The sequence below is a fragment of the Nyctereutes procyonoides genome, unplaced genomic scaffold, assembly GCF_905146905.1.
Source record: "Nyctereutes procyonoides isolate TBG_1078 unplaced genomic scaffold, NYPRO_anot_genome, whole genome shotgun sequence".
NCBI classification, from domain to species: Eukaryota; Metazoa; Chordata; class Mammalia; order Carnivora; family Canidae; genus Nyctereutes; species Nyctereutes procyonoides.
The window spans coordinates 72,352,115-72,374,587 of record NW_026575125.1 but is presented as its reverse complement, the minus strand read 5'-3'; the positions used below and the strand labels follow the sequence as shown (position 1 = coordinate 72,374,587).

General features: G+C 43.7%; 1 protein-coding gene across 3 annotated transcripts; it reads right to left on the bottom strand.

The window, feature by feature from the left end:
- Positions 1–635: 635 nt before the first annotated feature.
- Positions 636–22,473, bottom strand: SRPX2 (sushi repeat containing protein X-linked 2). 3 transcript variants are annotated; one of them, XM_055339078.1, is made up of 11 exons: positions 22,142–22,473; positions 20,229–20,454; positions 15,954–16,034; positions 8,451–8,642; positions 6,510–6,686; positions 6,084–6,210; positions 5,813–5,934; positions 4,358–4,537; positions 3,871–4,004; positions 2,196–2,317; positions 636–1,161 (listed from the first exon to the last, which is right to left on the bottom strand). In XM_055339078.1, the coding sequence occupies exons 2-11, from the start codon at positions 20,308–20,310 to the stop codon at positions 981–983; spliced, it is 1,398 nt and encodes a 465-aa protein (XP_055195053.1). In that variant the 5' UTR covers positions 20,311–20,454; positions 22,142–22,473; the 3' UTR covers positions 636–980. The 3 variants fall into 3 exon arrangements, with proteins under 3 accessions (XP_055195053.1, XP_055195052.1, XP_055195054.1); XM_055339077.1 differs by having other exon boundaries at positions 20,229–20,311; positions 22,142–22,472; XM_055339079.1 differs by lacking the exon at positions 8,451–8,642 and having other exon boundaries at positions 20,229–20,311; positions 22,142–22,472.

The following is a 22,473-nucleotide window of genomic DNA, read 5'->3' as shown; positions in this document are numbered from 1 at the left end:
CATTAGCTCTGGCTCTCCACTCAGCCTGCTTTCTTCTCTCCCTTAATTTTCCACTGGTGATCCCCTAGGCCAAGCTGAAGGAGAAAAGCTGCTGAGTCTTAACCATGACCCTGCATTCCATGAGTGTAAAAGAAGAAGGTTCTAAGCAGCATGGGAAGAATACCTTTTTTTTTTTTTACCTTCTCCACTAGTTTTACAGAGGCTTGGAGTGGTGGTTTCCAGGTTCCCTAGATCGTGAGCTGGGGGCTTCCCTGAGGAAGGGACTGCCCTGGCTGCCTTTTGTTATGGAACTGGAGGCTCAGTAAGAAGAGGCTGTTGCCTGTGAGCCAGCTGGAGGGGCCAGGACAAAACATTGTGCTCTGGCCTGATTCTTCTTCTTTAAGCTGCCTCCTGTTGCAGCATATTCCTTACTCTTAGATGAAGCAGTGGTTAACATAACATTTGTAACCCAATACCCTAAAAGGACAAATGACAAGTTCAAGGATATTTTCAAGCTCCCACCACCTCCAATGATAGAGTTAACCTGTAGGGGGAGAAAACCAGCTACACTTGCTTTAATGTCCCAGTCGTCTGTTGTGACAGTGCTGCCCTCTGCTGTCACCTCAGGGTAGAGGAACCATTTAAAACACAACCGGTTAGTGAATGAATTGAGAATTTACTTATCTGGAAGACTTTGGAGAGCTGCGCAGAGGCCTCCGGTTGGGAAAAGACTTTCACCCCCCAGCCCGTTGACCAGGACCTGTCCTAAGTCCTTGCCTAGCTTCTTATCTCCTCGAGTGCTACTTAAAGCAGAAACTTGCTTAGGGAAACTATTAGCCCTACAAAGGACGTCTGGGAATATCCCAGGATTGGTGAATCTCACCCACCTCAGGGTCCTGGCCCTAGTACCGTGGGGAGCCATTTCCTCCTTTTATTAGGCCCCAGTTTCAGCTGACTAGGGGAACTTTGCCCTTGACCTCCATCCATGCCCTGGCTCCAGTTCACTCGCATATGTCCCTTTGTTCCCGACGCTGGATCAGCTCCTGGTTGCTCAGTAGATAGTCATCAATGAATGTAAAGATTTCCTCGGGGGTGACAGGTTCCATGTAGCGTTCCCGGTCAATTCCTTGCTTGTCAATCAACACCATGTTGAAGTAGGAGGGAGTGAGGCGCTGAAATTGCCTAAGGAAAGGAGCCCACGAGGTGTGAGACCTTGTCTGGGCTTCATCCCACCAAGCTTTACTACCCTCTCACTTTTCACAGTTCTACCCGTGGACTAGATCCTTCCCTACCTGGTCTCTTGTCCCCATCCCCTCTACTACTGATCTTAAGCCCCTTTGTTTTTCTCTGCTTAAACTGTAGTCTTGCTGTCCCTTTGCATATAACTCTCTGCTAAGCTGTCCCATCCTTACCCCAGATGGAGCAACTTTGTTAATACCAGGCTCTGCTTCCCTCGTGGGAATATGTGACTAGTGTCTTCTAGAGTTGGGCTGGACATAACCTGCACAACCGTACATGGCAGCCCTGAGGTTGATTAATATTGCCCCGTCAACTCTTCTATCTGTAGATGCAAGTTCGCAATCTCCTTCCTCTGGATGTTTCTCAGTCTCTCCCCTACCTGCGACTCTGTCCCCACTGGGACCGAACCCTAGAGGCAGGTATTGTTTATAGAACAGAAAGCAATGATAGCTTTATTGGCACTAAGTGTACGTGGAGGCATTTGACGGGGGTGATAATGGATAGATGACGAGAAAAGTCAACTCCTACCACCTGTCACCTGTAGTCTTCTCCTTGCCCAGGGGCAGAGGAGTAGGATTCAGATTTTAGTGCCTAAAGATGCCTTTTGCTCCTTTGGAGACTGAAGAAAAAGAGATGAGGCCATGGCGCGATGAAATCAGAGGCTTCTCTTCTCTGAGTCATGTTTGGGTTCTGTGTCTCAGCCCTGCTGTGCTTCGGAGTCACCTAAGTTCCCTCATAAAAGCACAGTCTTCGGGTAGTTTGGGGTCGAGCCTGGTCCTTGGTCTTTTACAGGCTCCCTCTGCCCATTTAAGTTTGATATTCTACCACTCTCTGGTTTTACCTAATGCATCCAAAGGATTCAAACACAAGGCATGCCTCAAGACAGTAGTGTCTGTTGACTTTCCCCCAACCTTCCTGTTGCCAGTGTCCTGCCTGGGGTTGCTGCCCACCCCTTCCCTGTGGCCTCCAGCCTGGACCTGAGCTCCTCGATGATGTTGGCTGACAGCTGTTGCTCCCGGATGCGCCCCACCTCCTGAGGTGGCTGCCCCACCAGTTCAATGATGGTCATGTGGCGTAGGTCCAGTCCACAAGTGGATTGCTGGGAGAAAAGAAAAGGTTTTGTGGAATAGGTTCTCAGACTCAAATCTAAGGCTACTTCACTGATTCTTCCTGGGACCACACTGAGGCAGTGTAGGAAAGGAGGGGCTTCTCCCCCAACCATCACACAGTGGGGTTCAACAACTTTCCTCTGTCATTCCTAAAGCATTTGCCCTAACAGTATTTCTGTTATTCTAATGAGACCATACCAAACCTGTCACACCATGTGGTGTAGAGAAGCAAAATGTAACTGATGCATTGCAGGAATATAATCTCTCCTTGTACAGTATTGCATTGGCTTTAAACTACATAGGTTCTTAACAGATGGCTGTGGTGATATGATTATAATGGCTCTTGTTTATGGAACACATATACCTAATGCTTTGCAGGAATAAGCTAATCCTTATAACACCACTAACAAGATAGGTGGGATCATTCTTATTCTGTAGAGGGACAAAGTAACTTGCCTAAATTTGCAGGACAATAATATCCTGAGCCAAGATTCAAACTGAGGGCTGATACGGCCCAAGTGTATGCTCCTTACCACTAGGTGACATGGCCAGGGTCCTCTCTCAGTCTCCAGGACTTCACCAAAGTAGTGCCAGTGCTCTCTCTTTATTACCCTCTGTTGCCTTCCTCACACTGGGCAGGACACCCTGGAACCTTACCCTGGCTCTTCGTCAGTTGCAGGGTCGCCTCTAAGCCAGTTATCCAGAGTGAGGCTTAAAGCAACAGTAAAGGCTCCCTGTGCCCAACTCCTTGTTGAATCTTTGGGCTACTCCTCTAGTCCATACCCTACCCTCAGAATCACTGTCCTTACTGGCTGGTTCCTGTTCTTGTTTTTGCTTTCTGTTCAAGCTGAGGTATTGTCTTTGTCTGCCCTTTCTTTGGCAGGGTGCGGGGAGACGGGGTTGCTGGAGGAATTAGTTTTTTTTTTTTTTTTTTTTGGTATGGACACTCAGGGTCATCCCTTTAATAAAGCTGCTGCCATCATGGGCTTCTGAGTATTGATTTAGCAATTTCTAAGATTTAACCTGTAGAAATCCTCCTAAGTAGCATCGTCTCTTACCTGGGTATCTAGTCCCTTGCAGCTCCTCAGAGCCATTTCTCTTAGTCCTGTCCGTATACCCTGAATTCTCTTCAGAAACCTTTTCCTAAAATCCAGTGGATATATCTGTTGTGTCTCATCTACCTCTCCCTCCCCCACAAGTGGCTTTGGCTAGGTAACTCTTAATATGTTAAAAATTGTCATGTAATTCCCTCATTTTCCTTTGAAATGTCACAACACTTTTCCTTCTATTCTGCTACTATGGTGGTTAGGAACACATACCCTGGAGTCAGACTGCTTGGGTTCAGTAAAAACATAGCAGTTTTTAAAATGTGCTAAATCTGTCCACCATAAAACTGATCAAATGTTGCCCACAAAAAGTTTGAGGAAATGAGGTTTGTGCTGCAGAAAGTGCAACTCTTTGATTTGAAAGAGGTAAGGGAATAATGGGGTAGGCTTAGGGGGTAAGTAAAGGAGCTAAGCCCTGATGAGGGTGTGGGTCTCACCTGCAGCATAGAGATCTGCATTTTATAGTATCGGTTGGAGGGATCAGGAGCCGAGATGATGAGGAGTCGCTGTTTCTCGTAGAACTGATCCAGAAGGCCAGCAGCTGAGTTGACATTGACGTTAATCTTCATAGCTAGTGCAAAAGCATATGGTCAGAGTAGGGCTCATCCTTCATGCTAGCATAGTAACAACACTTTGAGGACTTTTAGTCTTTCATGTTGACCCTTTTGTTTGTTTCTGCCTTTCCTTGGGGGAAATCCTAAAAGAACACTTGGAGATTTTGAACCCTTCTACTTGGTGGGGGCGGGGGGCGGGTAGGGGTATTCTCTGGGGAGAACATTAGCCCCTAGAATAAACACATCTCATAAAACCCCATTCCCACATCATACACATTGCTATTGGACCCCTGCGCCATCCATAAGGACAGATCCTCCAAAGTAGCCCTGATTAGTTGTGTCCACTCCCCCTGCCGCTGGTTTCACTCACGAGCACAGATGGGTGGTGATCCTGACCACTGGCGGCTGGACTGGCAGACCCGGGAGGGGGTTCCTTGGCGTTCATAACCTCCATCACAGTGGTATTCACAGGTGGCACCATAGTTGTTCCCTGCTGAGGTGCAGGTGAGGTAGCCATGCTGTGGTGGTTTTAGAGTTGGGCAGCGTCTCACTGTCAGGAAGGAGTTCAAGTTAGGGGCTATGGTATCTCTTCCAGGGAAAAAAGTTTAAGAGGGTGGCTGGGCTGTGTTTTTTAGACCAGGAGACCTAGGATGTTCAGAATGAATGGCTTCTCTGTTTCCAGTGGCCAAGGGCAGAGCCAGAATTTTCCTCTTAAGGAATTAAATCTGAAATGCACACGAAGGTGTTCCTAAAATCTGGAGGTGCAAGTAAGTATACATATTATCATAAAAAAGACTATCAATCTGTGAAAAAAAAAGTTTGTTTTCAGACTTTGTGGACACCCCGCACGAAGATGATCACCTTACACAATTAATTTGAATATCAAAAATAAATTGGAGAAGACTTAAATACCCATAAGTGGTAGAACTGTTAGGCAAATCAAAATATATTCTTAGAAGGTTATGATGTTGTCATTAAAAATACTTCTGAAGAGTTTTTAAAAGCACGAGAAAACTACTTGTCTTGTAATGAAAGTGAAAAGGGTGATCTAAGATTGGATATACAGTATGATCTCAACTATATATTTTTTAAAAAGTATGTGTAGATAAAAGACTGGGAGGAAAATACCAGAAGATTAACAATAATTGCCTCTGGATGATGGAGTAATAGATTTTTCCCCTTTATATATTTATTTCCAAAATGTTCAATGACAAGTATGAATTATTTTTATAGTGAAAAAAATCAAAACAATACACTATGACACAAAAAGGAAGAATCAGACAGCCAACACCACCAATTTCAGCAGAGGTGAAAGAGAATGAAGGCTGCTTAGAGTTGATAATTGGAAAACTAAGAAAAGAAACAAATGCAGAGTATCATCATGAATTTTATCTAGATTTAGAATGAGAGGGATGCCTGGGTGGCTTAGCGGTTAAGCATCTGCCTTCCAGCTCAGGGTGTGATGCTGGAGTCCTGGGGATCGAGTCCCACATCGGGCTCCCTGCGTGGAGCCTGTTTCTCCCTCTGCCTATGCCTCTGTTTCTCTCTCTCTCTCTGGATGTTTCTCATGAATAAATAAAAATCTTTTAAAAAATAGATTTAGAATGAGAAAGTCTTCTTGGGGAGTCAAGGTTCCTGAAACGTGTATGTACATGTAATGCAGCTTCCTGAACAGCCCCGTGTAAGTGAAATTTTTTCCCCCTCTCCCAATATAAAAGAGGCCTCTGTTTCAGGCACAGAGTGGGGAGGGTTGTGGTGGGCATGTAGAGGGTCAGGGCAGAGCACGAATAATGAACAATGTAGAAATGGAAGACTTCTTTCTGACCTTGTACTTTCACAATGAACTTGCAGCTGGCTCGGTTATAGGCTCGGTCGTAGGCAGTGTAACGAATCACATGCTCTCCTTCGGGAAAGTGAGAGCCTGGCTCAGGGCCCCGAAGTGTCACCCTGCATGGGACCAGGTAAGAGAGCCACTGAGGAAAGAGACTCTTAGAACTGGGGTCTGGGGCACATCATCACTGTGGCAGCAGCCTGTGCAGTTGGGTGTGGGCAGCCTGAAAAACTGCGGGGAGGTATAAGGGGAATCCATTACTCACCTGGTGATAGTACCATCAGCAGAATCTTTCACCAAGGGTGGGTCCCAATATACTCGAGCAGTCAGTTTCTCTGGTTCTGCCATCTTCTCACGTGAGTGGGGACAACGGATCTTGGGGGGATCTATGTCTGCCAAGGTCAGAAATCAAGTGCTATCTCATGGGCCCCCGACCTTCCCTGGAGGGAACTCAGAGAAGCAGTACCACACTACTGGGTAAATAAAAGGTGTACTTGGTTCAAGACGCTCAATGAAACCAGGGAAGGAAGCCCAGCTCCAGGAGAAGTGATCACTTTGTTAAGCTTGTGCCCTGGGTGCCACCTTCATGGCGAACAGGAATGCTTTCTGTGGTGAGAATTCCACATCCTCTGTGGCTATAATGCCAGGATGGCTCTTTGTAGAAGGACAAATGGGAAGGACCGCCATTTACCTACACATACAGGTTCGCCTCCACTCCATCGCCCATCTTCCATGCAGATTCGGCTGCGGTCACCTTCCAAGTGGTAGCCACTGGAACAGCTGTAGTCACAGCGGGAGTCAAGAAGCATCCCGTTTGTGCAGGTGTAAGTGCCACTAGTGATGAATGGCAGTGCGTGGCATCTCACCTCTAAGAGAGAACCAAGCGGCAAGCTCAGTGGCCTGTGGGACTATCTGGAGGTGATGCCTGGGCATCTAGCACAGGGATAACCATATCAGAGACAGCAGAAAATACAGAAAACCCTACCCTAAACTGTCCTTATATTCTTGTGCCCAATTGCCTTTTTATTTTCATATTTTAAAACACAGCAATGCTCTTGGAGGAGAGAGGTCTTAAAGAGGTAAATTACTTGTCCAAGTGCATGGGCCTCAGAATCACACCCAAGTTTGGATCCCAGCTCCACCTCTTACTAGTTCTGTGGCCTGAGCAAATCACCTCATCTCTGTCTCAGTGTTTTCATCAGTAAAATGTGGATATTCCACAGGACTGTTGTGCAGATTAAGAGACAATGCATATAAACCTCTGGGCTCATTTAGGGCCTCAGGAGCTGTTTTCATATCTTGTTCCTCAAATCCTAGATGCTCTTTAGCAAATTCAAAGCTCCCCTTTGAATATAATTTTGGTGTGACCACAGCACCCCTCAGCTGAGGCTCACTTTCATGCAGAAGCAGGCTCATCTTATATCTGGGTAAGAATACAAGTCAGCTCAGTGCCTGGAATCCATGTGCTTTAGACACCACAAGACCTATAGAAAAAGAACTTCCTTGAAATCAGGGCCAAGGAAAAAGGTTAGTCTCTTCAGAATCTGTTTTCTTAGTATTATCTCTAATAAGGAAGGACAAAGCCGGATTCAGTGTTCTAACATAGTAATTAACTCATTCTAAGCACCTGGAAATATGTATGTCTCCATTCTTTTAACTGATTTTAGGTTCATGTATAGACATTTTATTTTAGTTTGTAAGCCCAATTCACATTCATTTTGGAAGTGATGGGATCTAAGTCCTAAAACAAATTACTTATAATCACATAGAGGCATGGAGTGGTTTCCTTCTTTCTGGCTATCAAGCTTCCCCTTTTCCTCCACCGCATTTTCTCTGATCAGTCCCATTTCTCTCTAAATGCTCATTGCTATGCAACCACTTTCACTGCATTCACGTGCACATATTTGCATTTCTACCCCATTAGTCTATAAGCAGCCTGGGAGTAATTAAGGAATTGAGTGAGCTCCTGAGGAGACCAATAGGGGGTCCCTCACACATGGATGCCCATTTTTTTTTGGATGTCCATTTGTAAATGGCATTCAGCGATGGACATATGGATAGACAATACTCAGCTGCTAAACATGGGTAGGCTGTAGAGCTTGAATAAGAGGTAGGGATTTGGGAGCTGACAGTGACATGATTTACAATGTGTGTATTAGTATTCCCACATTCTAGCCTTAGGGATTCTTCTTGACTTTCAGAAGAGAATGAAAAATAGCAGATGTGTCAAACCTTCAATGCCAAGGCCTTCTAAGGCCTTAGGGCAAGGAGTACAGCAGTTTACCATGAGTAGGAAAAAATCTGAGACCACACACATCCTTGAGAGCTCCAGAGAAAAGCCTAGGTTCACATAGGCCCCAGGCCCAAAATTTATATATATTCCTGGGTCCTCTGAGTCAGAAGGGCTGGTTGTTACTTAAATGCCCATATTTCTTGGGCAATAACCAAAGGGAGAGGAAAGGAGCTAGAATGTTAGGATAGAGAAAGGGCCTGCAGGGCACCTGTGGAAAATTCTCAACTTGCACTTGACAGAGGGCACAGTAACACCTCCAAGCATATACCCTCAAGTGGCTGACTGGATCGCTGGCCTCTCTCACACACATACGTCAGTACATGCACACATACCACTTACGCCTGCAGTAGGCAGTTCCAGACCAACGGCGGCTTGACAGGCATTGCACCGACCTTCGTCCAATCAGTCGAAAGCCCCGGTCACAGGAGAACTCACAACGAGTACCCAAACTGCTGTGATAATTCCCTCCCCTTGGAGAGTAGCATGTGGCTTCTCCATCCTGGATATTTAATGTATAACACCATCGGGGGACTGTAGCAATAGAAGAAAAGTAAGCTAGGCATACAGTAATCAAGACAGTGCAGTATTGGTGAAAAGACAGACACATAGATCAATGGAACAGAACGAGAGCCCAGGAAGTAAATCCATACAAGTATATCTATCAAAATGATTTTTGACAAAGGTGCAAAAGCAATTCAATGGAGGAAAGTTAGCCTTTTGAACAAATGGGGCTGGAGTAATTGAACTTCCAAAGGCAAACAAAACAAGACAAAATAAAACAAAACTTCAGCCTAAATTTTATAACTTATATGAAAATTAACTCAAAATGGATCATGGGCTCAAATGTAAAAAATAAAATTACAAGGGCGCCTGGGTGGCTCAGTAGGTTAAGCATCTGCCTTTGGCTCAGGTCATGATCTTGGGGTTCTGGGATGGAGCCCTACATTGGGATCCCCACAGGGAGACTGCTTCTCCCTCTCTTTTGCCATCTTGGTCTCTCTCTCTCTCAGATAAAATAAAAATAAAATAAATAAATCCTTAAAAATAATTACAAAACTTTGAGGAAAAAAAACATAGGTGAAAAATCTCTGACATCTAGCACTAGACAAAGACATCTTAAACATGACACCAAAAACTCAATTCATGAAAGAAAAACACCACAAAATTTAACCTTGTCAACATTTAACATTTTTGTTCTGCGAAAAGCACTATAATAGATGGGAAAAAAATCACAGACTGGGAGAAAATACTTGCAAACCACATATCTGACAAAGGACAGGTAGCTGCAATATATGAAGAACTCTCAAAACTCAACAGTAAAAAAGCAAACAATCCAGTTAGAACATGGGCAAAAGACATGAATAGACATATCACTGAAGAGGATATATATACTGATAAGCAAATAAGTACATAAAAAGATGTTCAGCATCATTAGTCAGTAGAGAAATGCAAATTAAAACAACCATAAGATACCATTATACACCCATTAGGATGTCTAAGCTTAAAAAATACATCAAGTGTTGGTGAGGATGGAGAGAAATTGGAACTCTCATACCTCGCAGAGGCAAATACAAAATGATACTGCCACTTTGGAAAATATTTTGGTAGTTCCTTGTAAAGGTAAATACACACTTCCTGCACGCCTCTGCAATCCTACTTTATGTATTTACCCACGTGAAATGAAAACCTGTGTTCATACAAAATGCTGCACACAAATGTTTAAAATATCTTAATTCATAATTAACAAAAGCTAGAAACAATTCAAATGTCCTGTGGCTGAATGGTTAAACTAACTGTGGTTTATCCATTCCAAAGAAGGAAGTGCTGACACATGCAAGAGCATGGATGACTCTCCAATGCAGTTTGTGAAGTGAAAGAAGCCAGATTCAAAAGTCTGCGTACTGTAGGATTCCATTTATGTGACATTCTGGATTAGGTGAAAATACAGGGACAGATCAGGGGTTGCCAGAGAACAGGAGAAAAGATTGGGGACAACTTCAAAGGTGTATCCCGGGGCAATTTCTGAGGTGAGGGAACTGTGGTAGTGGTTACCTGACTATATGCATTTGTCAAACCTCATAGAACTGTACCCCAAAAAGATTGAATTTTACAGTATGGGAATTTAAAATGACTAAAAAATGTATAACATAAATGTATAAGCTAGAGAGAGGAAGGGAACGTGATACCAAAGAAGGCTGCTTAGGAATGAAAGTAAGATCCCAGTTCAGTACTGAGCACAAAAGGTAATAGAGCCCTTTAAGTAATAAAGACATTAGAAAGACGTCTCGTTGGCTATACAAAAATAAATGACTCTTCAGGGAGTTCAGAATCTTTTTTAAGATTTTCTTTTTTTTATTATTTATTTATGATAGTCACACACACAGAGAGAGAGAGAGGCAGAGACACAGGCAGAGGGAGAAGCAGGCTCCATGCACTGGGAGCCCGACGTGGGATTCGATCCCGGGTCTCCAGGATCGCGCCCTGGGCCAAAGGCAGGCGCTAAACCGCTGCGCCACCCAGGGATCCCTAAGATTTTCTTTATTTATGAGAGAGAGAGAGAGAGAGAGAGAGAGGCAGAGACACAGGCAGAGGGAGAAGCAGGCTCCCCGAAAGGAGCCCCATGCGGGACTCAATCCTGGATCCCGGGATCATGCCCTGAGTCGAAGGCAGATGCTCAGCCACTGAGCCACCCAGGCGTCCCCAAGAGGTTCAGATTTTAAAGGAGCACATATAAACAGGCAGAGGCCACATGCCTAAGGATGGCATACATAGGATGGCACAGATCTTTTAGCCTGGGGTTGGAAAGGCTAAAGCCCCATAAGAGCTCATTCGGTTCCCAAATCCTAACAGACAAAAAGAGGGTTTTTTTTAAAAAGGGCATCAGGAGCTAAAGGAACAGAGAAAAGCTAGGAACCTCTGCTTGAGGGCAGCTGGTGAATGAAGACAGAAGATATTGGGAAAACTATCCTTTAAGCAACAACATGCTTGTGGCTTCCAGTGTTAGTTTTGAGCCTGTTCCTGTGATACATGACTGCCATCTGGAGCACCATCTCCAAATTACAGAAAGTCTCATAAATACTATACTTGCAGAGCTGCTGATTATATGTCACAACGATTTTATTTTTTTTATATAACACCTGTTTTATTGATTATATGTGGCAAAAGTTTCTTTCCTTTCTTTGTATATTTTTTAATGGAGTTCAATTTGCCAACATACAGCATAACACCCAGTGCTCATCCCATCAAGTGCCCCCCTCAGTACCTGTCACCACAAGGGGTGGTGGAAACAACACAATTTTACATGGGAGACTGGGACCCCAACGATCACTCCCATTCTCTTGCTCACCTATATTCTATCAAGGAAAATATACATCTGATTGGAATGAATGGATTGAGCAAGTGTAGTAAAGGGAAATATAAAGCTCAGGATAAATGCAGAGATGGTAAGAGAGGGCCTAGTTATTGCAAATAAGTTCAAATTTGCTGGCCCAGAGGAATCTTAGCATAGAGAAAACACATTGGAAGGCTGGAAAAGAGCAAAAACACTATTCCAATTTAGGTTTTGCCCCAGCTTTATTAAGGATACAACAGATGAATAAAATCATATATATTTAAGGTGTACATTGTGATGTTTTAATATACATATACATTGGGAAATGGTTACTGCAATCAAGTCGATTAACACATCCATAATTTCACATGGTTACCTTTTTTTTCTGTAGTGACCACACTTAAGATGTAGTCTTCTAGCAAATTTCAAGTATGCTTATTGACCATGGTCACAGTGTTGTACATTCCCCAGAAGAAAGAAGGCAACCTCCGGGAACTACAGCCTGGTGAGGCTGACAGCACTGATAGCAAAGGCTTCTAGAATATTTAAACACAGGCTTATGAGCAGTTAGAAAGAGAAGTAGTTATCTCCAGGTGCCCTCAAGAACAAGTAATTCAAGATTGACCTCATTTCCTCTTTGGGTATAGTTACCAGACTGGTAGAGCAAGGTAACTGGTGGCTACACTATATGGAAGTGAGGCATGTGACGATGCCTTTCAGACCATTATTGTGGAGTAGATGAAGACATACAGGAGAGGTGACAGTACAGTTATGAAGATTTACACTTGAACAACTGTACCCAAAGAATGCTCTTGGAAAACTGAAACTAAGAATGTGGCTAAATATTGCTTGGTAAAAATATCTGGTGGGAAATGTGTTAGCTGTTACTGAGTAGCTACCATGTGCTGGGCATAATGCTTGAACATTTTTTAAAATTTTCACATCCCTCATTTCATATAGTTCCCAACAGCCCTGTGAGGTAGGTAGGTGTTTGTCTCTATTTTGCCAATGGGGAAGTAACTTGCCCTTGAGTCCCTCAGCAAGGAAGGGGCAGAGCTGGGATTTGAAAAGCTTTGCCTAGTTCCAAAACCCACATTTTTTCTAATCACAGTATCTACCACTGCAGCATGTTAGGTTGCTATTTTGAAGCGTACATTTACGTTTTTGAATAGGTGACACAGCCACATGATTTGAAACACAAAAAGCATAAAAAGTTACACGGTGAAAAGTTTCTGTCCCACCTCTGCTCCCATGTCCACCCCCTCTTAGTACCCCCATAAAGAACCACTATTGTTTCTTTATGCATATAAAGCAAATTTTGCTATAGATTCCTTTTACCCCCTCCTTTTAACACAGAGTAGTATATTATGCTGTTTCCACCAATGCTTTTAAAAATAAACTTAATGTGTTTTAGAGATCTTTCCATATCACTACATAGCAAGCATGCAATTTACTTTAATAAAATAACATTTATAAAATACATAGCACAACGACTGGCACACAATATGTTTGTCCAGGGTGAAATTGTGAGAAGGTGGAGGGGCTGGGACTTGAAACTCAGACCCGTGTCCTCTTCTCTGTGCAGCTGTCTGCCTATCTCTTTTGGGGGGATTATAAGAAAACAAAGTGCTGGCAACAGAGGTGAAAGGGCCTTGTCTGTGATTATCTTCAGATAACCCAGACAGAGTTACCAGCTTGCCCGGGGCCAAAGCAATATGCTGGGAAAGCAGTGCCTCCAGAAGACTGAGGGCATACCTCAGAGAAGGGTTTCTGACTCCATGCCAGGAGTCAGGATTAGGGAATAAAGAAAGTTCAAGATCAGTGACAAATGGCACCAAACTACATGGTTACCTTGCTCTAAAATCATGATCTGGCTTTTACTAGTTCACTCTTTTTCTTTTTCTTTTTTTTTAAACGATGGGTTACATTTTTGATGAAAGAGATGGAATGAGTGTGGCTTTGCAGTCAGACAGACCGACCTGGGTTTAAATTCCTGCTCTGCCACCTCAGAGCTCTGCAACTCTCTAAATTTACCTTCTCTAAGTTTCCTGATCTGTAAAATGGGGATAATAAGCCAGTTTCAAAGCGCTGTTCTGAGAATTATATGAAATTGCATGTGCAAAATATATCTAGCCCTGGGAATGATATTCCCTAAATAAGCGTCTGGGTTTGAGCCACCAGCTCATTTTGCTTCAAGCAACAACACACTGCTGACAGGCTTTTTTTTTAAAATAGAAAGTCTCAAGCACCAGAATTGCAGAGCTATTGTAAAAACACAAAGATTTTACAAGGGAGACTGGGATCTCAGGTTGTACTTTCCCAGCCACCCCTCCCCACTCAACAGTGATAACCTCACTCAATTAGTTTAATGTCCTGAGACCAAGTTCCAAAAAGAGCCATGAGACGCTTGACCTCAAGGCCAAAGGCCACCATGTCACTTATGTTTTTCTAAGGGGCTTTATAACATTTAAAAACAACCAATTAGGCAGGTTAATATTCATCATAGGGCTGCTGGACCCTCTGAAAGAATCTTCTGCATCTGTTGCTTTTTGCTATCCACTTTTCCCATTTACAGTTCCCTACAATCTAGCTTCTGCTCCCAGGGTGCCAACCACCAGTAAACATTTCTTGAGCACTACTTTTTACATAGCTCTCCAGGGGTATCATATATGGCTCTTTCTGTTATCCTGCACCCCAATGTTTATAGCAGCAATGTCCACAATAGCCAAACTGTGGAGGTAGCCTCGGTGGCCATCGAAAGATGAATGGATAAAGAAGATGTGGTTTATGTATACAATGGAATATTACTCAGCCATTAGAAATGACAAATACCCACCATTTGCTTCAAGGTGGATGGAACTGGAGAGTATTATGCTGAGTGAAATAAGTCAATCGGAGAAGAACAAACATTATATGGTCTCATTCACTTGGGGGATATAAAAATTAGTGAAAGGGAATAAAGGAGACAGGAGAGAAAATGAGTGGGAAATATCAGTGAGGGTAACAGAACATGAAAGACTCCTAACTCTGTGAAACGAACAAGGGGTAGTGGAAGGGGAGGTGGGTGGGAGGTTGGGGGACTGGGTGATGGGCACTGAGGGGGGCACTTGATGGGATGAGCACTGGGTGTTATACTATATGTTGGCAAATCGAACTCCAATAAAAAACGATACAAAAAAAAAAAAACCCACCAGGTAACAATTTTGCTGAGATTAGTAAAAAGTAAACCAAAAGGGCAGTACATAATGAATGCCAAATAAGTGGTCCATATGAGAAATAAATATTTCAGAGGAGGTACATAGTAGGTACTCAAATATTTATTGAATAATGAATTGAAGGGAATGCATGGCTTGGAAAGCATAGAAACAAAGAATCTTAGAAATGGAAGAGATACTAGATATCACCTGGTCTTACTTCCTTTCTAATGCAGGAGTCCCTCCCTAGTTGGCATTCTTCACAGATACTTTTCCTGCCTGAACTAAGAAGGGTTCCTAGATCATGGAGCTTTTCCTAATTTTTGTCTCACTCTTTATATATATATATATATATATATATATATATATATATATATATATATATATTTAATAATAAATTTATTTTTTATTGGTGTTCAATTTGCCAACATACAGAATAACACCCAGTGCTCATCCTGTCAAGTGCCCCCTTCAGTGCCCGTCACCCATTCACCCCCACCCCCCGCCCTCCTCCCCTTCCACCACCCCTAGTTCGTTTCCCAGAGTTAGGAGTCTTTATGTTCTGTCTCCCTTTCTTATATTTCCTACCCATTTCTTCTCCCTTCCCTTCTATTCCCTTTCACTATTATTTATATTCCCCAAATGAATGAGAACATATAATGTTTGTCCTTCTCCGATTTTCTCCTACTTCCTCCACATCCCATCTCCTCCTGCCAGGCTGGTTTCTTCTTAGCTCCTTCCTCTGGTTGCTTTGTTCTTACCTCTATATCTCCAGCCAACTGCTTTGCTGAGTGCCCTCCCCTCCCTCTCTAGTTCTCAAAAATCCACCCATCATGCAAGGCCTAATCTAAATATCATCTTTCAAGATCCTTTCCCTGACTTCTTTTTCTTAAGCTCTATTCACATTTACTGCTACCACTAGTTTCACACTTACTGGCCCTACATGTGCTAATTTTATTTCCCTCTCACCCATCTCCCACCCCCATCCTGCCCCCAGCAGAATATAAGCTCCTTGAGGAGGACAAAACCTTACCTTAGATTTTTGTATCATCCACAGGTTTACCCTGAACAGGATTAGGCATATAGCAGATATTCAGTCAATACTTACTGATTAATAATAGATGGGTAACCTTAGTGCTAAAGGGGTAAGGTCATACAGCAAGTCAGTAACCAAGGTCATGATTGGAAATCACAGTCTGGTTCCCTGAGCAGCAGTTTTGGCACACATGAACCAAGCTGGATAAGCATGCTTCAGGGAGGGTCTACGTCTCAGGCTAGAAAAGGCCCTTCCTGAGCCTGAGAAGCAGGGAGGTTTACCTCGGTAGTCTAGGGCAGGGGCCTGTGGGACCTCTTCAGCATATACTTCATTGTAGCTTTCATCTGGGTAGTAGCCTGAACCTACAGTGAAGAAGATAATACCAAGATGACATACTAATTTCTCACTCAAGTCCTTCCCAAGTCTTTCCCTATCCAATGTGGTCCCTTCCTGAGGACGTAGCACTCTATAGGGAGGGAGCCAGGTGGATATTTAGTGGGGGAAAATTCTGCCTTGTAAGGCAGCAGAACTATTGTATGTAAATCTCAACATCTCAGGTGCATAGAAGATGAACTCCTGATTGTGGGGGTGGGAGTGACTTTCTGGTAGCACAAAAAGCTTCCATTCAAAAGAAAAAAAAATGAACTTCTCAACTATCCATCAATCCCACCAATCTGGACTATAATTGACCCATTTCCTTGATGCAACATACAATACAAGGTCTTGCTGAGATACTGTTGACCAAGCTCTGAGGATAGGCTGTCATCCCAGGTAGAAGGAAAAAATTAGTCTGAGTAAGTCTCCCCACTAGTGATAGGGCTGCTCATGGTCCCCAGAGATAAACAATTCCTCAACCTCCCACTAGCCCACAGGGCACCACCCTTTTGCCACCTGGTTGCCATTGCTAGGGGTGGCATGCCAAAGCCGAGGGAGGGTTCAAAAGGCAAGTGGGAATGAGCATAGTTTCATGCCTCGAGCAGTTTGTCCTGGTCTGTAGGAAAAAGAAGGCAGACTCCTTTGGAGAAATTTCCTGTTCCCCTAATTAGCAGAAGCTTTAGCAGTGAGCTGCTGAGCTGGTGAACATTCCCAATCCACCCCCATTCTGTTAAGTGGCCCAGACCCTGGTGGGGGCAGGTCTGTGGCTGTCTGGCAGACTAAACAGTGTGTTCCACCAGACGGCAGGAAATCAGTCATGAATACAAACTAATTGGAATACAACTTAGTCCTTTCCGGAGTGAAGTTTCAGGAAGTTCTGTTTCCAGCCTCTCTGAGCCCTAATGAATGCACGCGAATAGACCAGCCAGCCATGTCAGTGTCAGAAAACAATTCCTCATTTCCAGGAGAAGGTGTGCTTTCAGGACAGCGCTGGGTTTTAGTGCTGGAGCCCTTTGGCCTGTGTAAACACTCAGACCACAAGCTTGTCTGCCTCCTCTCTGGAAAGAGACACGGGCTCTCTGCACTAAAGAGTGGAGCAGAGGACTAGATGATGAAGCTCCTCCATTCCCCACAAGCCAAGACTGGGTGGTGGGGGGTGTTGGGAAACCATTCCAACTTGATGAACAAGGGAATGAATCAAACTGAAAGTTTGCCTTATGAAATCATGTCTTCTTGGTTTGCCTTCATTCCAGAGGAACGAGTTCATTTTTTCTTTCCCTTTATTATTTTTTTTCTGTTTTCCCAGTTCGGTTCCTTTCTTGGCTTTCTTATATTTCTCCTTAGGCTTCCTCTCCCTTGCTCGCTCTCTTCCCACATGGGAGGGTTCTTTGTGGGGCATGGAATTCCTGTCAGCTGTTTCAGTTTAGTATTAGTCTCAAAGCCTCACAGCTTCTGTAAACAGGAGACCAGATGTGTGTGATTCCCTAAAGGATTAGTCCCAGCACTCTTGTTCCAGTGTTCACTTGTGAAGAAATGCCCAGCAGGAAGGAAGCCTATGTTTACCAGAAGAGCAAACAGAAGTGTCAGAAGCCTATGGCTTGATAGCAGTAGCAACAACAGCAGCAGTACCAACACCACTGCTAACGTCACTCAGCACGTACTTACTTGTACTCTGTGTTCAGCCCATTGCATGTGTTATTGTATTATGTCACTCTAACATTTCAGTGAGGTAGACACTCTTATTGTTCTCTAATATACAGACGAAGAAACAGGCTCAGAGGAGTTAAGGGAGTAGCCCAAGTTCTCCCAGCTAGGCAGGAGCAGAGTGGGCCTTCCAGCTCAGGGTGGTTTGATCCCCTGATACCAAACTCAGATACTCTGCTAAAGATGGCAGATGGAGAAAGCTTTGGACAATATCCAGCAGAGGAAAAAAATCCAAGCTCTTTCTTGCAATCCAGCTTTTTTACCCTGTGTGTGGGATCAAAGGCCACAACGCAATTTCTCTCATTCCAGAATTACAGGGGATGTAGGAAAGCTGAGAGGAAGACTCAGGCAGATAATTCTAGTCTCCAGCAGGATGCAGAGGTAGCTGGACTAGGGCCACGTTTGCATCGTGATAGGAATGGGTTTAGGCCACCATACCAGTTTAAGCCTTTCCATTTCCTCTCTTTGCCTTTCTTGGGGTATTTTATTTTGCAAATATTAAGATACCTAGGTGATATATAAGAAAACAGAGGGGCACCCTCCCCACTTTGTTCTATCCGCCTACTCCTTTTCAGCACTGGGGAAGAGAGGTTTGGGCAGCATTCCTCAATTCCTTTGCATCAGTCAGAGATTACTGTGTGGTCTGTTACTGGGTCCCTCCAAATTCCATAGTACCTTTTGCCAGACCCTCTAAGCACTGCCCTTCACAAAGGTATGGTTGGAAATGTAACTAATAGTTGAAAACTATTTTAAGATCCACACTAATACTTGGCTTATGGTAATAAATATAATCTGACTTCCTGAACTACATAGATACGTCAATCCACACTTTATAACCCACTGTTCACTTTATCAATATTCTTAACTCTTCCCAACACCTGCTGATTATTCCTGGATCCTTTTTCTGATTAGTCCTGAATCCACACTCGGCTCCTTTCCTTGTGTCATTCCTATTTGAGGACAAAACTATAGCTAAGAATAAACAATGTTGGATGCACAGAGTGGTCAGTAAATAGTTGTTGAATGAATGAAGGGACAAATGAGTAGAGAAAGCTCAGATAGCTGAGCTAGTTGATGTAGGGGAGGATTATAAAAATATTTCTAAATTTCTCCCATCATGTAGCTAGCCTTCTAAGAACAGAAGAAGACAGAATTAGTAAGTTTGTAGGGCTGTGAGAGACCTCACCAACCTGGGCTCCTCAGAAGGAACCTCATGATTTTTATGGAAGTGGAGAGTGCCACCCTTGCAAGCAGCTCTTAGAAAGCTTTGAATGGGACTAAGTTTTTGTTTGTTTGTTTTAAACTGCTCTGTCCTCAAGACTCCAATAGCTTAGGTAAAGGCCCTTGTCCTGCATGAGGTTTCTTACAGGTGTCCAAAATTGGGCCTTGAGCCATTTAATCTCTACTCCCTAGTTCTCTGGCCTTTAGCTGGATTTTGGTCTTAGGTACTTGAACTGAAGCTAGAGGGAGTTTGGCAAGGGCAGCTGCACATATTATCTCCTGGAGACCTGGGGGTTCTTTAACCCCAAACAGTGTGTACTCTGCCAAGGGCTTGACTTGAATTTCTGCCCTTGTGCTTCACTTCCTACAAAGCCAGGTTAAGCCAAAGAGGGGAAGAAGTTTGCATATTTGTTTGAAAGCTTGGTGCAGCTGTTTCAGACAAACAGAGTTACTGCCAAAGGCCTCCACCAGGAGCTAAGGGCATGTGGAAAATTTTAGCTGCAATGACTGTGGCTGTGATTGAAGCAGTTTGTTATTTATTCATCTCTGGATATTTTCCTTACTCTATTGGTTGGGTCTAACTCCTTCGCCTACTCCTCCCAGCCCCCAAGAGGGCAGACACTGCAGGCCACAGAATATTCTTAGCACTTGAAATGCCATTTGGGCCCCAACAAAAACCTCTGTCTGCCACCTCATTATCCTTCCTTCATTTCTCCCCCTCCCCCTTTCCCTCTCCTCACTGAGTCTGTTCTCTTCAGCTCCTAGGGGCAAAGGATGACACATTCAAGAATCCAGAAATCTCCATCCCTTCTGAAGTAAGAAATGAGCCAGAAGAGACCAGGGAATTCCTGTTTAAGTGAATTGATCTGTATTGTCATTAACATCTTTGGCAGAAGGGGACCATAAAAGTCTTGTCTTATAAGTAAGGTCTAGAGAGAGAGGGAGGGAGAGAGAGAGAAGGGGAAAAGGAGAGAGAGAGAGGAAGCTGAGTGCAGAGGCAAGTAAGACAATGGCTTCAAATACCATGTTGTCCAACTCTCTCATTTTTGTGCTGATGTAGCCTGTTTTCAAACATCTCTTGTTTGCCTCCAAAGCCTCCCTTGGTAGCCAGTTGCAATGATTAACCGTCTTTGTTGTTGCAAATAGTTATTTATTTAATTTCAGTGTCTCTTACTGCAGTCTAATTCCCCCTTCTCCAGGACTGAGTCTGGGTCCTGCCTTCCTTGGAAATAATGGCCAACAGGTCCTTCACTTACCTGCATACCATGTTGGTGTCACTGCTGGAGTGAGGAAGAGCAGGAGACATAGGGCTCCTCTTTGGGTTAATTGACCGGCCATCCTTGAAAGGAGTCAGGATAAGAGGAGGTTAGGGAGAATAAGAATAGAGAAATGTGACCAGAAGTACCAGGGAAAAGGAAAATATCTTTCAGAAATCAGCCAACAGGGAACTTCCAAAAGTGAGAAGAAGCAGAAATGCAGGATCTGTGAGGAAGAAGAGAAATTTTTAAATTATTGAATGCCGGTTATATTGTCCCCTTTGTACGGATCTTCCACTTTACAGAATAACAAGATTCTATTTGTTATTTCTGAAATCTTTTCCTCCCAGGAGGAGGATGACATAAAACAGTCAATTCTCAATTAACCCTGGTAAGATCAGATGCAAACTTTTCATTGCCCAAGTTATAGAGAGGGACATGGAGGAATCAAGATCAGGAAAGGGCCAACATAAAGTCATACAGAACCAAGAGGGAATTCTGTGATCTAAAAGCTGCCAATTGATGGTTTCATCCATTTAACTAGTATTTCCTAGCCACTGGTCTGGGAAAGCATTAGCGTGTATGGACCAAGAGCTTGAACTCTGGAGTCACACAGATCTGTTTATGTATCCAATTCTGTTCATGTTAGCTATGGGGTCTTGGACAACTTCCTTAAATTCTCTGAGCCTCAGTTTCCTTATCTATAAAATGGGAATAATAATAATAATATCTACCTATATAATAGATTATTGCCTGGCACATAGGGAAAGCAATCAATATATATTAGATATTATTTATGCCTGACTTCATATTAGACAGAACTAGATGTTTCCTGTTTCTAGTCTCTTAGGCCATTAACTATAGCCTGGCTCTTTTCTTAGCTTTGGATTTTGAGACTTAGTGGTTTGGTAGTGGCTTTTGGCTTTCAAGTCCAGCCTAACCTTCTAGTTTTATTCTGCTGAGGCAGCAGGAGGTCAGTGAGGTTGGGAAAAACCTATTGAGGTACGTGAGGAGAGGGTAAGCAAGCTTCAGTTGCCCTCTCACTTCCTGTCCTGTCCTCACTCTAATGGGATGAGAGTTTTGTGGTTCCCAGTAGGCAAATACTTCATACAGGACAGTATTAAAACTTGCTGCCCATTGGTATAAACTGGCCACTGAACTTTTCAGCAAACACCCATTTACCCAACATGCTCTCAATGAAATGCAACGCTCAGGGGAGGAGTTAGTCCCAGAAATGGAGAAACAAAAAGATGGCAGATTCTGGCCAGAGTCCCTAAGGGACATGAGAAGTCCAAGAATGGCAAAAATTCATTTTCCAATTTTTGCTACTTGGCTTTAGATTTTGTCCAGAGACTGGAGAGGAAGCAGGATAGAAAACAAAATTGAGAACAAGTGAAGGAGGCAAGGAAAGTGGAAAGGTGTGGGAAGGAAGCTAGAAAGAAAAAAAAATCTGCCAGCGTTGAAGGAAAGAGGTAAAAGCAGAAAGAATAAACAAAAGGACAAGAAAAGAGAGATTAAAGAGAGATCAAAGAAAATGAACAGCTAGATAAACTCATCACTGACCCTTGTCACATACGCATTCTCAATCCAATTCCTTGGTTCTGGAGCAGGGGCTGTCCTTTTTAGACCCACTACTCTGCATCTGTGACTGCTGCCCTGCCTGCCTCCTCCCCGATCTGAGACTGAAAACCTAACTCTCAGAGCCTGCCACGGCTGCTGTGGGCCGGGGCCGGGAAGGTAGTGGGAACCTGTATCGGCAGCCAGGTCATGACTCAAATGGCAAGCAGGATATGATCCAGATTCATAAAAGAAGCCCCCACCACCAGTCATGTTGCTCATGTCCTGGGTCTCATTAACCCCCATGGTTGTGACATGAAGTAGTATAGTGTGGAGGGTTAAGCAGCAGATCTTACCTGTTTTATAGATTTTTGGTGCTCTCTTCTTTTTCTCCTTCCTCTCTGCTCCTCTCATCAGTTGGAAAAACTTCTATTTTAACATTCCTAGAACGAGTGGCGTCTGTCCGGGCCTCCGGGATTCTGTTAACACTGCCCAGATGTTAGGACATCCGCATCTGCCAAAAGTTTCCTTAAAGCTATATTATCCTCAAAGCTATAAGCTATTCCTCCCTCAGAGAAGGGTTTTAGAGAGGTAGGGGAGAAAGAACACAAGGATTAGAGGCAAACAGTCCGTCTGCCACAGAACAGGGGGAAAGTGTGAATGGCGCTGGCCCAGAGCCCATGAGTAT

Excerpts from the sequence above, each read along its gene's own strand:
- SRPX2 (XM_055339078.1), bottom strand. The coding sequence starts at position 20,310 with ATGGCCGGTCAATTAACCCAAAGAGGAGCCCTATGTCTCCTGCTCTTC. Across the intron at positions 16,035-20,228 it reads GACACCAACATGGTATGCAG|GTTCAGGCTACTACCCAGAT; the intron begins GTAAGTGAAGGA and ends TCTTCACTGTAG. Across the intron at positions 8,643-15,953 it reads CCCTGCCCTAGACTACCGAG|TCCCCCGATGGTGTTATACA; the intron begins GTAAACCTCCCT and ends CTATTGCTACAG.